This window comes from Pyrus communis, chromosome 1 (genome assembly GCF_963583255.1).
Source record: "Pyrus communis chromosome 1, drPyrComm1.1, whole genome shotgun sequence".
Lineage (NCBI taxonomy): Eukaryota > Viridiplantae > Streptophyta > Magnoliopsida > Rosales > Rosaceae > Pyrus > Pyrus communis.
This window is the reverse complement of record NC_084803.1, coordinates 17274559-17293241: the sequence shown is the minus strand read 5'-3', so window position 1 is coordinate 17293241 and position 18683 is coordinate 17274559. Positions and strand designations below refer to the sequence as shown.

Sequence of the window (18683 nt, the reverse complement as noted above, 5' to 3'; positions counted from 1 at the left end):
AAAATCAATTTTTGTAGAGAAAATCAAAGCAATAGTTTCCTAATGTTGACCAATTGAAACTTTGACCGTTGAACTAAAATTTTATGAGTATTGATTTCTAAATCAATTATAATGTGAAACAATAGTTATTTTATTTAACTCTGTTAGAACTTCTATTCAATTTTTACCTCTTTAAACCCTTTATTTGAATGAAAATTTTAACAAAGGTGCTAAAAAAATCATTGCTCTATAACAAGTTAACAACCAATACTCATACACTTTTAATTCACATTCACCACTAGAAGCTCTTACCTCACCTTTTGCAAGAGTGATCTTTGAAGAATTGGGCGGCGGACTCAGCACACTCAGCTCGCAAACCCCACAGAAATGAGGTGCCCCTACTGCTCCACCGGCCAAGCACGGTGCGCGACGACAACCAACTCCCGTCGTTCGATAACGGAGTGCACGTCGTGCGGCCGTGTGGTGGAAGAGCGCCAATCTCAATTCCACCACCTCTTCCACCTCCGTGCCCAAGACAACCCTCTCTGCCTCGTCACCTCCGACCTCCCCACCCTCCCCCACACCCAGCAACCCAACGACGCCGACGATGAAGACCCCTTCTTGCCCACCGGCTTCATCACCGCCTTCTCCACCTGGGCCCTGGAGCCCAACCCTCTCTTCCTCCGCTCCTCCCTCTCCTTCTCCGGCCACCTCGCCGAGCTGGAACGCACCCTCGAATCCACCTCCTCCTCCTCCACATCCTCGTCGTCGTCCACCGTGGTGGTCGATAATCTGAGGGCCTACATGCAAATCATCGATGTCGCTTCGATTCTGGGGTTGGAAAACGACATCTCGGACCACGCGTTTCAGCTCTTCAGGGACTGCTGCTCCACCACTTGCTTGCGGAATCGCAGCGTTGAAGCTCTCGCGACTGCTGCTCTGGTCCAGGCTATCAGAGAGGCCCAAGAGCCCAGAACCCTCCAGGTAATTTCACTCATTAGTGCTAATTGGGTTTGTAATTGGATGCGTTTTGAGCTGATTTTTTTATTCAAAGTCTGGATTTTGATGATGGGTTTTCGAGTTTTGTGGTTGTTTCGGGTTATGGATGTTGTGAATTCGCTTTTGATTTCTGTATTGCAGGAAATCTCCATTGCAGCAAATGTGCCCCAGAAAGAAATTGGCAAGTACATTAAGATACTTGGAGAAGCACTGCAGCTTAGTCAGCCCATCAACAGCAATTCGATATCGGTGCATATGCCGCGGTTTTGCACTCTCCTCCAGCTCAATAAATCTGCTCAGGTACCTTTTGTTTCGATGCTGAATTCGCCACTTGGACTGCTCATTGAATTTACATCACTTGAAATGAGTCTTCTGGATGCATATGCGTTCTTGTTGTATGGTTAGATGATTACTGAAGGAAAGAAATGTGGCACTGGCATTGTATGTGCAATCGAAAAGATTTTGTTTTTCTGTAATAAGTACAAAAACAGATTTTGGAGTTACAAGTTTTGAAAGGGTGTTATCTCACAACAGCTATTGAAACCGATGTCTGCTGGATTCTAGTCTTGATTGGCTAGTTCCAGTGTAATTGAAAGCTAAATGGAGGCACATTTTTAATAACTGTGTAAATAACATTACAGTTTCTTAACCAACGTCACATCTTATTTGCTTCATCTGCACGCATATCTTCAATATATAGATTACGGACTTGAATTCGACTTTCCGTGACTTAAATTGTTGTGTTATATGCTTCATAACCAAAGCCACATCTTATTTGCTTCGCCTGCACTCATATCTTCAATATACAGACTACAGATTTGAACTTAACTTTTTGTGACTTAAATTGTTGTGTTCTATGATGAGAGTATTGAACTTGAGTTGTTCTCCTGATGAAGTCCATGATCACATACTTTCTTGTAGAAACTGGCAACTCACATTGGAGAGGTTGTCATCAACAAGTGCTTCTGCACGCGTAGGAACCCCATTAGCATCTCCGCAGCTGCAATATATTTAGCCTGCCAGCTTGAAGACAAGAGAAAAACTCAGGCAGAGATTTGTAAGGTGACTGGTCTTACTGAAGTTACTCTCCGAAAAGTCTACAAGGAGCTCTTGGAGAACTGGGATGACTTGCTCCCATCTAATTACACTCCTGCAGTTCCTCCAGAAAGAGCATTCCCTACCACTGTAATCGCTTCAGGCCGTTCTTCATCGTCTAAAGTTGATTTTGTTGATATACCACTTTATTTGGAGAGAGAAAAGCTGCTTGAAAGAAAACCGAACAAGCCAAACGAGGGATTAGACATGAACATTCCACCACCCGTATGTAAAGAAGAGTATGAGCGTAAAGGTAGTTCTCAAGGTCCGATGAATCAATCAACTACTTTCTGGCAATCCCAGGTTCCATATGGGACTTCTGATCTAAAGACGGCAGGACAAAAGTATGAGAATGGTGTGGAAGGAATGGACACGGACGAGCCCCAACCTAACCAACAGCCTAATCCAACTCATACTATAAACCCCCCAAGTTCAGGTGCATGTCCAGTTACCAGGCAGTTTCGGTGCCCATCTACATCAAGTTCTCCAACTGTGATGTATGTGCTGCCGCCGAAGCTTGCACCTGGTTATACCGAGCTTAGAAGCAGCGGTGGACAAAATGGAAGTGAAAGTGGCAGACACAGTGGGGAGGCCTAGTGGCGTGATTGTTGTATATAGCCTTGAACGTTACGGATGTAACTTCCTTCTAATGATCGTCGTAATCCTTCTGTATTTGAGTGAGAAACAGGACACTCCCAACTCGGCTAAGCATTCGATTTTCTTATCATGTCAATTGTGTCATATGATTAAATGCAGTTGTTAGTATTTGCGGCTCCCCGAAAGAGTTGACTATTACAGTGAAGTCACAAGTTGATCTTTTTTTTAAGGAACGTAAAAATAAAAAAATGTGTGATATGATTCATATTGTGCTCGTGTTAGTCCAACTCATGTCACACTTTTATCAACTGAAAAAAACAATATCATATTAGACGACGTAAAATTAAAACAGTAAATTGTATCAATGGTCTTTTAATTTTAACTTAATTGAAGCAATAATTTTTTTAATAAAAAATTATTATCATTGATCCCTTAACTCGTCAAAACGTGCCGCTATGGTCATTTTCGTCAACTCTGTTAAAATTTTTGTCAAAATGAGTTACGTTATACACATGAGGCTAAATCAATGGGCAAGAATTAAATAAGAAAAATTGTATCAATAGTCCCTCAACTTTATTCTAACCGGAGAAATAGTTCTTCAACATTAACACAATTGAAGTAATGATCATTTAACCTTATACCAATTGTAGCAATGATCATTTCAACATAACTCATTTTGACAAAGTTGACGAAAATGACTATAACTATATGTTTTGATTAGTTGAGAGATCAATGATAATGAATTTATAGTTGAAAGACTATTACTCTAATTTAATTAAAGTTAAATGACAAGTACAAGCTGAAACAAACTAAGATTACGTCACTATTTTACCAAAAGATGTGGTGTTTCACTACCACGTTAAAACGAGCATAAAAAGCATGTCGTAGATAAATATTAGGAAACAAACAAAAGCGGCGTGGAAATTACAACATGAAACGCAAATGCTCCGTCACGAAGCATCGTGGCAATCAAGTAATTTGGTCAGATCACATAGGCATATCTGTAACCTAACTGATATTTCCTTCAGCAGTTACGTGTCTTCTTTCATGCGGAGCCGAAATCCTCTCTCCTCTTCTCTCTACCTCTCTCTCTCTCCCCATACAAACAAACACAACAAACTACAATTTCCACCGTCTATTTATCCACGTCACCGATCCGTGCCTTCAACATCCAACGGCCCCCCTATTTTTCGATACGGGTAGGTTCAGCCCCCGAACCCTAGCCACGAAGGGCAAAAGACCAACGAGCCCCCTCTAGAGGTTTATCCCGCTCACCCACTCGCCCAATACGAATAGGAGAGAGAAGGTAGAGAGAGAAAGAGAGAGGAGAGGGAGAGGTAGAGAGAGGAATTTCATTTTTGGTCCTTTTTCTGCTTGTTTTTGCTCCTGAAGCATCTCCTACTTGCAGAAGAGTCCGTCCGTACATATAAAAGCCTAGGGTTTTAAGGCGGCTCAGAGAGACAAAACGATTAGGATTCGCGTCGTTTTTTTTCTTCGAATCTATGATTTGGGATAAATCTAGGGTTTCAGTTTTCCTCCCCATTTTCGTCCTTCCCGGGAATTGAAAAATCGTAGCTCCAGTGATTTTTCAGAAAATATATGATAGAAAAAAACAGAAAAATTAGGGAGAAATTTTGTATTTTTGTTCTTTATATGAAATAAATTAGGGTTTCGAATTTGATGGACGAGATCTGGGAGCGAGCCGTTGAGACAGCGCTAGAGGGCCAGACAGACCACGCCGCCGCTCGAGCCCTAACCCTTGACGGCGCCGTTAAGTGTGTCCAGGGTCGCCTGCCCCCTCCGAGCCTTCTAGAGAAGTTCCAGAACCTTCAGCACCTCTCAATCGCAAACGTCGGCGTTTCGTCCCTGGAGCAGTTCCCGAGGCTTCGAAATCTCCAGAAGCTCATCCTCTCTGATAACAGAATCGCCGGCGGCCTTGAATTCCTTGTCGAAGCCGGACTCGACTCGCTGAGGGATCTCGACCTCTCAAACAATCGGATTCAGCAGGTCGAGGATCTTGCGCCGCTGGCGCAGCTGAGGCTCGTCTCGCTTGATCTGTATGAGTGTCCGGTCACGCACGTCAAGGATTATCGATCCAGAGTTTTTGGATTGATTAAATCGTTGAAGTATTTGGATAAGATGGACGCGGATGAGAACGAGAGGCCGGAATCTGATGATGAGGAGGAGGATGAAGAGGACGAGGAGGATGATCCTGGGAGTGGTGAAATTGACGGGGAGGAGCGGCCGTTTGAGATGACCAATGGGCACAGTGAGGCGGTTGAGGGAGTTGTGGATGTTGATGAGGATGAAGAGAGTGATGCGGATGAGGAGGAGACGGTGACTGCGGGGAGAGTGAACGGAGTGAATCACCCTGCTGAGAACGGCTTCCGGTTTGCTGCGACTGGTGAAGATGGCGATGAGGATGAGGAGGAGCCCGACGAGGATGATGAGAATGATTCTGGTGAAGAAATCGATGAGGATGGCGAGGATGACGATGTGGTGGAAGTTCATGAGATTGAGGATAGTGATGATGAGGAAGATGGGGTTGAGTATGATGAGGATGATGATGACGACGATGATGATGAAGATGACGAGGAAGAGGAGGTGGACAATGATGAAGGGGATTTGGCAGAGCCGGAGAGTACAGGGCGGTTGACGAGCACGGAGGGAGAGATTGATGGGCATGAGCAAGGGGAGGATGATGATGCAGATGAAGATGATAATGGCGAGACCGGAGAGGAAGAGCAGTTAGTAGAGGAAGATGGAGAGTTTGAGGATGAGGATGGTGATGAAGAGGTGAGAGATCCCTTTAAATAACATTGTTACATTGTTAAATTCTAAATCTTGGTAGTCTGCTTTTATATTTACAGGATGCTATAATTTTATTTGCTTCTTGTTTCTATTAATTGATTGATTTTTGTGGCTGTGTTTAACGGTTTATGGATGATGTTCTTGTAGATTACAGGAGTGGAGAAACATGGCTGCTGTTCTATTTATGCTATGAGCATCTTGTGCATATTGGTTGAAATTGGTTTTCTGCATAAATCTATGTGTACTTGTCGATTGGTTTTCTTGTAGGTTTATGAGGTTGCTTCTTTGGAGTGTCTGCTCAAATATTGAGATAATGTTTGTGCTTTTGTGTGTTTATAGCATATTGTGAAAGTTTCAAACCTATGATTTAGGTTGTTTTGCCTTATTCTTAGGTAATTGTTTTCATTATAAAGTTTTGGAAGATTTCTCAAACATAAAATTTCTGTTATCTTAAGGTAAATGGAAGAGTATGCCTTTAAACCTCGCACTTTTATTTTGTGTTATTGCTACAATGTTTTCTTGTTTTTTTAGAAAAACCATTATTTTGTGCCTTATCTTATGTGTTGTGTACTTCCATTGTTGCTGGACTGCTTGTTTTAATGGGGATTTTTTTTCTCTTTTGAATTTTCCAAGTGATTATGTGTTATTATATCTTGCTGGACTGCTTGTTTTAATGGGGAATTTTTCTTCTTTTGAATTTTCCAAGTGATTGTGCGTTATTATATCTTGTGGACGAAGAAATTGAAGGTGTTACGATAGATTTTGAAGACCCTTTTTTCTCTATTTTTTTAGATTTATTTAAAATTTTTGCGGTAAGATGTATTTATTTTGATTGGACTTTGATCACGGTTTTGAAGTTCGCTAAAATGTTAATGAGTCGTATTATTCTTGTTTTCTGACTGCTGTTATGTTAGTACTCGTATTTGTTGATTTTGCAGCCAATTATCCCCGTGTCTGGTTGCATGAATTTAGAGTATTGTTCTAAGATTTTCTGTGTGGCGCACTTATGTTCCAGCTATTTTGATTCCTAAGTCGAATATTTGATGCAGATGATCTTCATAGTAGTGTTCTTATAGTCTTGCCAGGCAATACGAAAGATTGATAGGTTATACAAGGGTTGATTTTGTTTGTTTACTCAATGTGGTGTCTGTTTTTAATGTGTTGGAAGTTAATATGTTGCGGATTTATTGTTAGTGCTGCAATTACATGACTACTTATTTCGTATGAATTTTAGCATCTGTTTTGTTAATTATTGAATTTATCAACTTATGGAGACATGTTTGGCTGGCAGGAAGAGGACTATGGAGCAGGTTACTTGGTTCAACCGGTAGCACAGGCGGAGGAAGAAGATGCTGGGGGCAGTGACATGGACCCTGGGAACGAAGAAGGAGATGGCGAAGAGGAAGAAGTGGAAGACGAAGAAGATGACGAAGTTGAGGTGCTACCCCCCTCGTCGTCATCGCAACTCAAGCGGAAGAGAGACGGAGATGCAGATTCAGACGACAATGGAGAGGACGACGAGGAAGATGATGACGTGGTTGAGTACAGCAAGTCTTCGAAGAAGCATCGTTGACAGAGAGTCAGTAATCATCGATCTGGTGACAGTATTTAATGTTTTTGTTGATGGTGTTTAGCTGTCTTAGTTTGGAAAAACAGAGAAACCTCGTAGAGAGAGATTAGATTAGATTTGGTTGGTTGGTTGGTTGGTTGTTAATAGACTTGGATTTTCCTGAGATGTTGGACAAACAACATATATAAAATGTTAAGGATGTTTAAAAAGTCGTTGGTGAACCATGTAGCCGTTGCTGGATGTTATTCAAATGACAGTTATGCGGGGTTCTTGTTTGGGATGGAAGGAGGGAAGAGCAATTGGAGAGTTGGAGGGAAAAAAAAGACTTGAAAAATTGTTGTTTTTTGGATATGTGTTCGTTTGTCCAACGAGGTCGTCGTTTAAAATAAAAAAATAAAAAAAATGGTGGGGAGGGGATTGTAAAAACCCTCTGTAGATAGTCCTTGTATCTCTTTGTATATTATGTTGGCATTTAGGCTTCGAGTCTTGGTATGTGCGTTGGGTTTTTCGTGTATTTGTTGATATATTTACGGGTGACGTGGAATTATGATTTGTCCGAGTAATGTTCCAGGTGGCAATGATTGTGGGGTGGGTGATGCCCATGTGGCTATGGGATTTGAGACCTAATGTTAGAGGCGTCGATCTGATATGCAAGAGTGCAGCAAAATATGATATGATGCACTTGGTTGTATGCAAAATATGATGCACTTGGGTGTATGGAGTATTTCGACCCAGGTGCTACTTTAGTACCGAGCGACGAAATTAAATTAGCAATTTATAAAGATAAAGCTTGTTGGTCATAAGCTCCTGAGCTGAACTTGTTGACGGCTTTACTCAAAAGCTAGCTGCAAGCTTTCACGTGCGATTGTGTGAGCTGCTGAGAAAAGCAGCTTCGCAGCGAAGCTCAAGCATTTCATAGCGTGCTTCTACTTTCCAGCGGCTTGGGCGAGCTAGCAATGCATGGAAGAAAGAAAGAGATAATTACAAAACATGCCACTGTAGTTTCGGGTCGCTTTCAATAAGGGACATATAACCACCTAATTTTTCACATTTCTAAATTTGTTTAAACCTTTAACAATTAAAGCCACTCTTCTCCACTGTGTAAGCCACAGAAAATTATTTTTATACACAATCTTCATTTTCTTTTCTTGCGCTCTTTTTTTCTTCTTCTTTTTTTTTTTTTTTTTTTTTTTTTTTAATTAATGAATTAAATAAATCAAATAAAAATCGAGCTACAATCAAGAAATAAAACCAACCATTTTCCCCAATTTATATCGGTTGGATAAAGCTAATATCATTTCCCACCCTTCCATTTTTCAGAAATTGGTTCTCTAAAGTACACCAAAACACCGTCTCTCTCTCTCTCTAAACCTCAAGTATGTTGCTACTTTCTCCAGTATCCACCTCACTATTACCAAAGCCATTTCACAATTTCAATGCTAGAGATAGAACAACAACAACAACCAGATTTGTGTCTCCCCTGAAAATTTCAGCCAAGGCAAGGGAAAGCAGCGATGAGAGCACCCCCACCATTGCAGAGATAACAGCCATTGCAGGAGGCTTAATCTCCACCCCAGTGATTGGTTGGTCCCTTTACACCCTCAAAACAACCGGGTGCGGCCTGCCACCTGGACCAGGCGATTCAATCGGCGCACTCGAAGATGTCAGCTATTTGGCCGTCCTGGGGATTGTGGGTTGGTCCTTGTACACCAAAACCAAAACCGGGTCTGGTCTGCCCAACGGACCCTTTGGACTGTTGGGTGCTGTTGAAGGTCTGTCTTACTTGTCCTTGCTCTCCATTTTGGTGGTGTTTGGGTTGCAGTTTGTTCAAAATGGCTACATTCCAGGTCCAATCCCAACCGACCAGTGCTTTGGATGAGTTGGGATTATTGGCCGATACAATCCTATCTTGTGTTTGTGGACACGGTTGGTTGGTCCTCCAATTTATCATGCTTTTCAATTACTAGGATAATGTGTAGGGTATCTATCTAAAAGAAATATGCCATTACGATGTTTTTCCCAACTTTCCTTTCTTCTTTGAGTAGTAATGAATATCAAAGAATTACAAAGTGACTGAAACTCTTCTTCTCGTATTATTAACGGAATTGGGTTACAGCAATTTATAGAGGCTATACAGTTGTGATCCTATATTGAATCCTATAATCAAGGGAAATCAAATACTAAACAAGTAAGTGAATAACTAATTACACTATACAATATTGACTTCATCAATTTGAGATATCTTCCTTAACACTCACCCTCAAGTCGAAGTGTATGTTAATGACACCCAACTTGATGAGTAGCGTTTCAAACTATGTTGAACTCAACGACTTGGTGAATATGTCAGTTGGCTGATCAATCGTTCATATGTAGACTGTATGCACCATTCATCCTTGAACCTTCTCTCTTACCATATGACAATCAATCTCTATATGCTTTGTTCGTTCATGAAACAATGGATTCGAAGCAATGTGTATTGCCGTCTGATTGTCACAAAAGAATGTGACAGGTTGTGGATGGATAACTCTCAAATCTTTCAAGATGTTCTTCAGCCATGTAATCTCGCAACATGTAATGGCCATGGAACTGTATTCGGCCTCTGCACTGGAGCGGGATACAGTGGTTTGTTTCTTTGTTTTCCAAGAAATTGGTGCTTGACCGAGTAAAATACATAACTCGTTATTGACCTTCTCATATCCTTGCATCTAGCCCAGTCGGCATCGGAAAATGCCATTAATTGCAATAACTTGTAGAAGGCAGAAAAATACCTTGTCCAGGTGCACTTTTGATGTACTTGAGAACCTTGAGAACCTTTTGATGTCTCTTTTCCTGTTCTTGCATCTGTCTTGTCAATCAACTGAGTCTGTTTGTCACCTTGTGCATTTCTTAACTATCTCACATGTTGGCATTTTGTAGACTAACCTTGTTAATTCCTTCTCTGTGATGTCAAAGGTTCCCCTTGTTATGGCAAATAGTTTGTGAAAAATCTTTGTTTCATTTGACAAAAGCACTCTTGTTGATTTAAGGGTTAGGCTTACTTTGGTCTTGATTGAGGTGTAGTGACAATTCTTCTATATAAATTGGGCTAAGTGACTTTTCCAATACAAAACACCACCTAGTGTGTCTTTCATTGTGCTCAGACCATCTCAAAAGTAAAATCATTTATCTGAGCTTCAATCTATTCACTCATGAGCAAAGTTATCAAAGGTTCAAAAAGGGGAGAAGGGAAAATTTCTCAAAAGTATTGTCTCATGCAATGTCATGAAAAATTCAATTCATTTCTCTTTGTCTCAAGAAAAGGTCAAAATGTGTCTTGGACTGCCAAAATGCAATTCTCTCCAATCATATCTATGGTCATGTGCTCCGTATCACATTTGCCATCTCAAAAGTTCTGTCAAGCTTGGTTCTTCATTGTGAGTAGTTTTGTGTTTAGATATTGGGTTAATTTCTTTTGTGAGGATTGTGACTTAATCTCAATGGGTTATTAAAAGTTTGGTTAGCTTTTGAATCAAATCCTTGCTTACTTGCGTGAAACTTAGTTTTCATGGGTTGTCATCAATCTCTTTCCCATACATGGACTCATCATGGATGTGGTATGAGCAAGTGTTAATCTGTGTTGTGCCTTCATTGTGTATCCATAAAAATTTGGTTCTGAAGTATTTCATTGCATGATTCCTTTCAAATGTAATTGTTTTGTCGAATATTTATTATCAAAATTGTCTTGGATGCTTGGTTATTGAATTTGTTTATTCTTGGATTTTCTCTTAAAATTCAGTTGGCTATAGCTCAAATGGTACTAGGTTTTGTATCTGTGGCGTGTTTTCTTATGTTTATGTGTTATCTTCTCTCATGGTTTCATCTTGTTGCACTTAACTACTTTTGTTGTAATTAATTTCAACATTCTGACTAGTCACGTGATCTAATCAGAAACATGAGGTTCACTAAGGGTATTCTCGTCTTTGTGTCGTCTGTTTTAATTATTGCATCTCATCCATTGGTTTTCATAGTACGGCTTACACTTTTCCACAGTGTCTTAGGTTTCAACCTTCTCTAACCTATCTAGGTTTTTACCATACCTCACTTTGTGCTGTTTGCCTTGTTTGATTTCCTTTCCTTGTTTTTCAAACTCTAAATCCATCTCACCGAAAACTTTCACTTACCAATGGCCGGAAACACTACTATTGCCCATGCTCAACCCTCTCGTTGCTTTACTCGATCACAGACTGTGAGGAATTTCTCCAAAGCTGGCAACTGGAAATCAAGTTCCCATATTTTCATCCACTCAAGCCAAGAATTTCCTCTCTACAGTGGCTGCTCGGAAGGTCGTGCATGAACGACAAATCATCTGGGATGATCTTTCCTTGGCTGACGCTATCCGTTCTGATGACCTCATTAAACAGTACAAGCTTCATAAGGTAAACTTTCTTCCTCCCAATTTCAATATTTCTATGGTTCAAGAGTTTTACTCTAATATTCCGTCGAACTTTCTTGAGTCGGGTAGGGCTGTTTATGTTTATGGTGTTATGGTTGCTTTTGACCCGTCTATCATTTGTACTATCCTTGAACTTGATCCATCTTCTGCTTTTATGTCATCAAAATATAATGTTGCAACTAGTCAGTATGTCTTGAGTGCCTACGATCATGAAGCCTATGTTGATCCATCTATTCCACTCGTCAAAGGGTAGGTGTCAAAGTCTCGCCTCAAACCTTTATATAGGATTTGGTCTGATTTTATCCATAGAAATGTCTTAGGAACGTCGAACAATGGTAACCCTAGTCAACCAGAGTATTGTTTGCCATGTTAACTCATTGTGCTATGCCTTTTCGCTTTGTGATTTTCAAGTCAATTTTGTCTAAGTCCAAACGTGTTTGAACCCACCAGAGAGGGTTTACCATTCATCCTTGTCTGATCACTTAGTTGTGTGAACATGCTGGTGTTAAAAAAAGTCCTGATGATCTTTGTCTTAGAACCACTAAGAATCTGGACAGAAATGTGATGAACCTAAGCGATGTAATGTGTGTCCTCACCACTTGTTAGTCACTTGGTCTCCACACCATCTCTAAGTCAAACTTCCCTAAATCCTCCATTGTTTGTCCCCAAGCCGTCTCTACATCCTCCAAAACTTGTTCCTCAACATCCCATGACTCCGTCTCCTGTGTCTTATCATACTGTTATTTCCTCCAGCCATTCAAGTGTCGTTGTTTCCAAGATGGCCGCAATCTATGCTGTTAAAGGAAAGGGTGTGACCATCAATGTTCATCAGCACGTTTCTTCTACTTCTACCTCGAAAGGCAAACACATCAGATTTTCCTATTCTTCTGATGAAGATGAAGATGCAGAAGGTTTTAGTAGTGGCCCGCACAGGAGATGCCCATGTAGAAGATGTCATTGCTGCTGGATCTCCTGTTGGCTCAAATGACTCATCATAATCCGAGGAGTTCTAAGTTTATGGGGGAGTTCTTGTAGGGTTTTTAGTTTAATTAAGAGCAAGTGTTATTAGGGAGTTCTGTTTTGTTAACTATTGAACAATGTTTGTTAAAGTTAAAGCTCCGTTTTCTTTCGGTTTTTGTTGTAATTAATCTTGCGACTCTTTTGACTTTATCTTGACTCTTTTGACTTTATCTTGAATCTTGTGACCTTTGAGCTTAAAACTGTTAGATTTTATCACTTTGGTTCCAAAACTTTGCACCATTGTGGGCTATTTTGGTTCTCCTAGATGCATTAACCCTTCTTTGTTGCGTGTTATGCTTCACTATTTATTCCTTGCTATGTGTTGTGCTTCCTTGTTAATTTCTTCCTTTGTCTTACCATGACTAAATACGGGAGAAAATTTTAAATCACGTTTCAATGTGGTAACTAGAATGTTGACTTAATCAATTTGAGATATCTTCCTTAACACTCCCCCTCAAGTTGGAGTGTATGTTTGTAACGACTCGTCCCCAAATATTTTGGTTTTTATAATTTTAATGCATGAATTTACGAAAATGCCCTTCGAGGTGAAATTATTTACTTTTGTTGACCATCGTGCCGGGCAACGTATGATCTATTCTATTAGCGTAACCTTGTAGTACTCGTTGTTACGAACGAGTGGGCTCAAACGGAATGTAATTTGAAGTTATAAACGAACGAAGCTAAGGGTAAAATGGTCATTTGACCATCATCTTAGAGGCTCCAGATTTGTCGGAGCATTGATCTAGTGCACGTGTGTGTCTAGGATGGAGAGACAATGAGAGAAATGAGGGAAATGAAAGATTGGAGCGACGGCCTAATCAAGAAGGAGGAAATGAGAGAAATAAGGAAAAAGGAAAAGCAGCAGACTCGGATCATTGCCCCAGGCCTGTTGCCCTAGACCTGACTCCCCCATCATGACCCGATTTTGACCCGGACACCTTGCTTGATTTTTCGATGTCTTCGTGGGCGCGTGAGGCTTTTGGCCTTACTCTTAGGTGTTATTATTTTGCAAGTGCATTTTCGTCAAAGGAAAAGATGGTAGAAATTTGCATCCACAATGCTTTTAGGCCACTCACTCTCAAATTTGATATTAATAGTTGAGATTAAAAATTTAAAAGCATATGAATTTATTCTCCACCCTTAATAGCGAATTCAAAGATAAGCAATTGGTCAGGTGATCAAGATAACATTTTTGTTATTTTGTTTACTTTCCTGTGCAACGAGATGGGCTACATTTTTGTTAAGGGTAATGTTAAGGGACTAAATTTTGTAAACTAAATGACATGGAAATTTATGATTGCACTATTACTTAAATGTTGATTAACGTGCTTATTTCTTATTGGTGACACATTATTTAGTTTACAATTTTAGTCTCCCTAACATTACTATTTTGTTAAAGGCATGTAAGTTGGGGCTACATCCCAATTAAGCCCACCAGTAAAAGATTCATCTCCAGCCCAAATGGAAAAGGTTAATTATCACAAAAATATTTTTTCTACCAACAAATGAATGGCCCTCCAAATGTCTTTGTTGCTGTGATTATGCACTCCAATAACTACCATTAAAATCCAATCATCATCAATTGCTAGCTTATTACACTTTCATTGGAAAGGATATCCACACTTTTTAGTTTTAAAATTCCTTCTATCCTCATCTTTTATGTCTTTTATTTATTTATTTATTATTTTTTTTTTTTTGCGGATTTGCTTACATATGGTTCATTTCATTCCTTTCACAACCCAATGTAAGTCTAGGGCTCTTGTTAGCTTTTTCGCACCCAACCTATTATTATATATCTTTTAAGGTTCTTATTGGTCATTTTACAAATAGGCGAACATGTAACTAAAAATTTCATTAAAAAGTGAGTGGAGACATAAGACACTGGATGGGAATAAAGCACTTATACTACAATCTGCCACACTTATAAATGAAACTTTGTACCCAAAGAAATACCCAAATCCTAGCCTCATCATCGCTCTTAGCCTTCCATGGTTTTCCTTATAGAGTAAGATTCTCTCCCAGCATATTCCCCTCTTCTTCCCTCCCCTCCTCTCACATTTTTCTTTTTGACTCTATAAAAAAAATTAATATAAAATATTGATGTGATTTAATCGTAACTGCGAGAGAGTTTAAGAGATGAGAGAATCTTATTCCCTTCCTCATACCCTCCCCTAAACCAGTAAACCTTTACTTTTTTTTTTTTTGAACAAACAATATTATCTACATTTGTTGACCCTAAAAACTACCGAGCCTATGTGGCGCGCAAGCCGAGTAATTAATAAGCTAACTACGTCATTCGGTTGTGTGCCCGTGCCAACTCATCAGCTGAGTTCGGCCGGGGAGTAAAATATGTTGATGTGGCGTTGAGCACGCTGCTAACTTCTTGATCTCACGACTGCGGCTGAGGAAGGAACACGTCTCGACCTTCGAGTTCTAGAGCCTGAAGACCAGGCTGCTAGTTTCTTCGAAGTTCACAAATTATCAGCGTCAGGTTCGGTCTCGGTAATTATATTCGTGAAAGTATAAGTATGCCGATTGGTACCAAACTGTATGGACACAAATACTCGAAATAGATAAATGTCTTGATTGTAAATGTGGTTAGGCCATCAGAATGTCAAACTCTAAAATGTACTTGCGAATATCCAATCATAAAACTCGGCTTTCAATGTGTCGAGCTTAGTAACCTGGTAACACTTTACTTCGCCGAGAAGGCTGATGATATGACCTCTACCAACAAGGACTCGAAAATCCTTGTTAACCGAGATTTGGATAAATAACCAGTCAACCTCGAAGCGCTGTCTATCCAAACTGAAGGTGCTCATCGATTGGCTAATTCTACGTCTCCAGTGATGTCTATCCAAACTAAAGATATCACCAGTTGCCTTCATAGTGTTGTCTATCCAAACTGAAGGTGTATTGGAGAGAAGAAATGAGAAGAGGAAAAAATCTCAGGGTTGTTGAGAAGCTTTACGCAAGGCAATTTGTGTTTTAATTTGAATGAGGCCTTTGAATGATGCACTCCCCTCTCTATTTATAGCAGCGAACCCCCTTATGGTCGAACTAGAAGTTTACTTGGATTAGAACTCTTCAACCCAATCTGATCAGATTTTGACCAATCCTAACCCCTATAGAACTTTGAACTAAGCTTCTTAACGAACCAGATTCATCCCCTAATTCTAAGCATCCTTAGCTTTAAGACTCCTTGTTGCATTAGGGTTTGACTACCTCACATTTATCTAAACCAATCCTATTCGTAATAGGACTCGGACAATCTTGACTCGACAGTCTATGACAAGATTCTAGATGAATGTTATTAGGCCGAGAATGACTCTAAGCTCGCCCAAAATATTATTTTGGGCCCAAACAACACTAAAGGGAGGAGAGTGAGCTTAGCCTCACAATAGGCTTAACAATAATGTGGTTCAAATTCGGTCAAGTGTCCTGAACAGAATAGAAGTATAGTTCTGTTCAGAACCAGAACACACGTCTCGCCGAATCCAAACAACCCCAATTGACTTCACTTTATTAGTCAAGCCATAGTCATACTTCACACCATAGAAAGAGCCCAAAACCCCCAGCAGAGTCCAAAATCTCAACACCCGTTTTTCATCAATTTCTTCTTCCTGATCGAGACCTCTCCTCCCCGATTTGGCGAATCCGATAGGTACGATCACTCACCATCTCTCTACTGTCACTTTGAATTATTCGATTTGATTGATTAATTATTGCTGTTAATCGGGATTAACTCTCTGCAGATTTGTACATTAATGCCGTATGCTTACAGTTTGTTCGCATTTTGCCATGGAAATTACTTAGAGTTCTTAGTCTAGGGTTTCACTTTCTGTGTTGTCAGTGTCTTGATTGTGTTAGGCGGATTTTGGTGTTTTCATTTCTGTTATCGTCCGTTTGGCTGCTCAGAAAATTTGCGGAAAGCGTTTTCTTTTTCATTTTTCAGTTTGTGTATGCTCTCAATTTGTAAGTGTATGAAAATTGGTAGATTCTATATTCTGTGTGCAATTTGATTGTGGCGAGTTCTTCAGGTTGGTAATCTCGTCTTTTCATATACTCTTGAGATCCCAAAATGTCAAGTGGCATCATGTAATTTAAATTCAGAGAATATGCAGAAACTGATAGGGATTGATGGTTGTTGGGCACTAGAGGGAATTGCTCGATTTCGCTGGGTCTAGTTTCTAGAAATGGATTATGAAATTTGTGAGTTACGGTATCCTTTCAGGTTTTTGCGTATAAAATCGAATTTGCATTTGGTACTCTGTCAAGTATGAAAGCATTTAAATACAAGAGAGAGGTCTAATTTTGTCTTGGTTGTGTTTGCTTGTGTATTCAGATGTCTCTTTTTGTTTAGTTTACATTGGTGAACCTGTAATCTTAACAGTTCTTTCTGTGACGTTTTGGAGATTGATTGTAGTTGAAGGAGAGGGAGATGAGCGTGATGGATCGAGAAAGGAGAGCAAATAAGTTGGTAGCAAACAAAAACAGTATTTTATACATGGACCTCAAGGACATCATTAGGAACCATGCCCTCCAGTTTCTACCTGCTAAATCACTTTTCAGGTTCACTGGAGTTTGTAGGGACTGGAAGCTCGATATCACAACCCCTTTCTTTGCCCACAAGCAGTCAAATAGCTTTCATGATATATCGGGCTTCTTTTGTCAATCCGGAACAGCCCCACCTTCATTCATATCTCTTGACCCCAATGCGTATGGTGTTCCAGATCCACCTCTGAACTTCTTGCCTGAGCCGGTTGAGATAAGGACTTCTTCCAATGGATTACTTTGCTGCCAGGGTCGTGATGGCTATAAGGCTTACTACATTTGCAATCCTGTTACTAGGAAGTGGAAAATACTTCCCAAGCCAAACGCGGATCACGGATGTAACCCTGCTATTGTTCTCCTCTTTGAACCGTCTTTGCTCAATTTTGTGGCCGAGTACAAACTCGTATGTGTTTTTCCATCCGTTGATTTTGACAATGGATATGAGTTTGAGATCTATTCCTCCAGGGATGAGTCTTGGAGAGTTTCTGGTGAGATTTACTTCGGCAATCATCCGCCTGTGCCACGAACCGGTGTTCATGTGAACAACATAGTTTATTGGGTATTGGATTATCAGATTCTTGTTTTTGACCTGACGATGGAGCGCGCACAACAACTTTCTGGCAGTTTTTGTGATACAGGAGGAACTGGGGCCTTGGGTCTGATGGATGGAAAGCTTTGTCTGACAAAGCCTAGTCCTACAGGACTAACTGTGAAAGTGTTGTCTAACGCCTACACGAACACTATGGGGATGCACAGCAATGTCAGGGCATGGGAAACGAAACATCAGATTAGTCTATCACCTCCACCATTCGATTCAACGACTTATAACCATCGAATGATGACTAATTATATATTGTTTGCCGGTGGAAATGTGGTCTTGTACCGGAGTGGCGGAAAATTGCATGCTTATGACCTGAAGACTAAAGAAACTCAATGTTTGGGTGATGAACTTGATCAGAATGCAAGGATTGTTTCGCATGTGAACAGTCTTGTGGAGATCTAGCTTTGCCTCTCTTGTGTCCTACCCTGCCATTCTGAAACACTGAAGAAAAAAAGGCATTGGTTGGTTGTATTAGGTGATTGTGTTTTTAACTAATTAGTAAAAAACTGCTTTTCGTTTTCTTTCCCCACTTGGAGAGGAGTTGACTGCAAGCAAATTGTACTATTTTTTATGTTTAAGTAACACTCGTTATGTTACTTTATCTATCGAATTAAGGGCTCTTATGAGAACCAATTCATTTAGTTTTTAGTTTTCGGGTTCTTCAATAATAATTTTGTAGCCTTTTTGAGAAGTACGATACCATCTCCGCTTACCATCAACGAGGGAGGCAATAAAACATTGCGACGCTCACTGAGAAATTAAAAAAAAACAGAGTGATCGCATGCTCCATTTGTTTCCCTATGCTGATGGATTCGTTCGATGTTCCATGTAAAGTGAATGATCATGTCCCTTTATTCTAGCCCCATTCCTGCAAGTTTAGATTACATCGGAGTGACAAGTTGCAAGGGCTTAATTCATGCCCGACGGAGAAGGGTACATTGAGGTCCGGTGACGTTTTATGCAAGTCTTCGTCCACAAACTTTGGTGTAGTCCGATTCCTGTGTGGAGGGCTTGGTAGCTTTGGT

At 40.2% G+C, this 18683-nt stretch overlaps 4 protein-coding genes across 5 annotated transcripts; all 4 read left to right on the top strand.

Moving 5' to 3' along the window:
• Positions 1–256: 256 nt before the first annotated feature.
• Positions 257–2935, top strand: LOC137746834 (plant-specific TFIIB-related protein 1). The gene is made up of 3 exons (XM_068486848.1): positions 257–963; positions 1120–1278; positions 1900–2935. Exons 1-3 carry the CDS (start codon positions 367–369, stop codon positions 2668–2670), a joined length of 1527 nt encoding a protein of 508 aa, XP_068342949.1. The 5' UTR covers positions 257–366; the 3' UTR covers positions 2671–2935.
• A 1263-nt stretch (positions 2936–4198) lies between these two features.
• Positions 4199–7260, top strand: LOC137738117 (acidic leucine-rich nuclear phosphoprotein 32-related protein-like). Its single transcript, XM_068477743.1, has 2 exons — positions 4199–5466; positions 6773–7260. The coding sequence occupies exons 1-2, from the start codon at positions 4351–4353 to the stop codon at positions 7052–7054; spliced, it is 1398 nt and encodes a 465-aa protein (XP_068333844.1). The 5' UTR covers positions 4199–4350; the 3' UTR covers positions 7055–7260.
• Positions 7261–8429: 1169 nt separating this feature from the next.
• LOC137714528 (uncharacterized) lies at positions 8430–8930 on the top strand. The gene has a single exon (XM_068453750.1). The coding sequence runs from the start codon at positions 8430–8432 to the stop codon at positions 8928–8930; it is 501 nt and encodes a 166-aa protein (XP_068309851.1).
• Positions 8931–16062: 7132 nt separating this feature from the next.
• Positions 16063–18259, top strand: LOC137744279 (F-box protein At5g07610-like). 2 transcript variants are annotated; one of them, XM_068484137.1, is made up of 2 exons: positions 16063–16167; positions 16930–18259. In XM_068484137.1, exon 2 carries the CDS (start codon positions 16945–16947, stop codon positions 18058–18060), a length of 1116 nt encoding a protein of 371 aa, XP_068340238.1. In that variant the 5' UTR covers positions 16063–16167; positions 16930–16944; the 3' UTR covers positions 18061–18259. The 2 variants fall into 2 exon arrangements, with proteins under 2 accessions (XP_068340238.1, XP_068340241.1); XM_068484140.1 differs by having other exon boundaries at positions 16079–16167; positions 16919–18259.
• The last annotated feature ends 424 nt before the right edge of the window (positions 18260–18683 follow it).

Excerpts from the sequence above, each read along its gene's own strand:
- LOC137744279 (XM_068484137.1), top strand. The coding sequence starts at position 16,945 with ATGAGCGTGATGGATCGAGAAAGGAGAGCAAATAAGTTGGTAGCAAAC.
- LOC137746834 (XM_068486848.1), top strand. The coding sequence starts at position 367 with ATGAGGTGCCCCTACTGCTCCACCGGCCAAGCACGGTGCGCGACGACA. Across the intron at positions 964-1,119 it reads AAGAGCCCAGAACCCTCCAG|GAAATCTCCATTGCAGCAAA; the intron begins GTAATTTCACTC and ends TCTGTATTGCAG. Across the intron at positions 1,279-1,899 it reads AGCTCAATAAATCTGCTCAG|AAACTGGCAACTCACATTGG; the intron begins GTACCTTTTGTT and ends ACTTTCTTGTAG.
- LOC137714528 (XM_068453750.1), top strand. The coding sequence starts at position 8,430 with ATGTTGCTACTTTCTCCAGTATCCACCTCACTATTACCAAAGCCATTT.
- LOC137738117 (XM_068477743.1), top strand. The coding sequence starts at position 4,351 with ATGGACGAGATCTGGGAGCGAGCCGTTGAGACAGCGCTAGAGGGCCAG. Across the intron at positions 5,467-6,772 it reads ATGAGGATGGTGATGAAGAG|GAAGAGGACTATGGAGCAGG; the intron begins GTGAGAGATCCC and ends TTTGGCTGGCAG.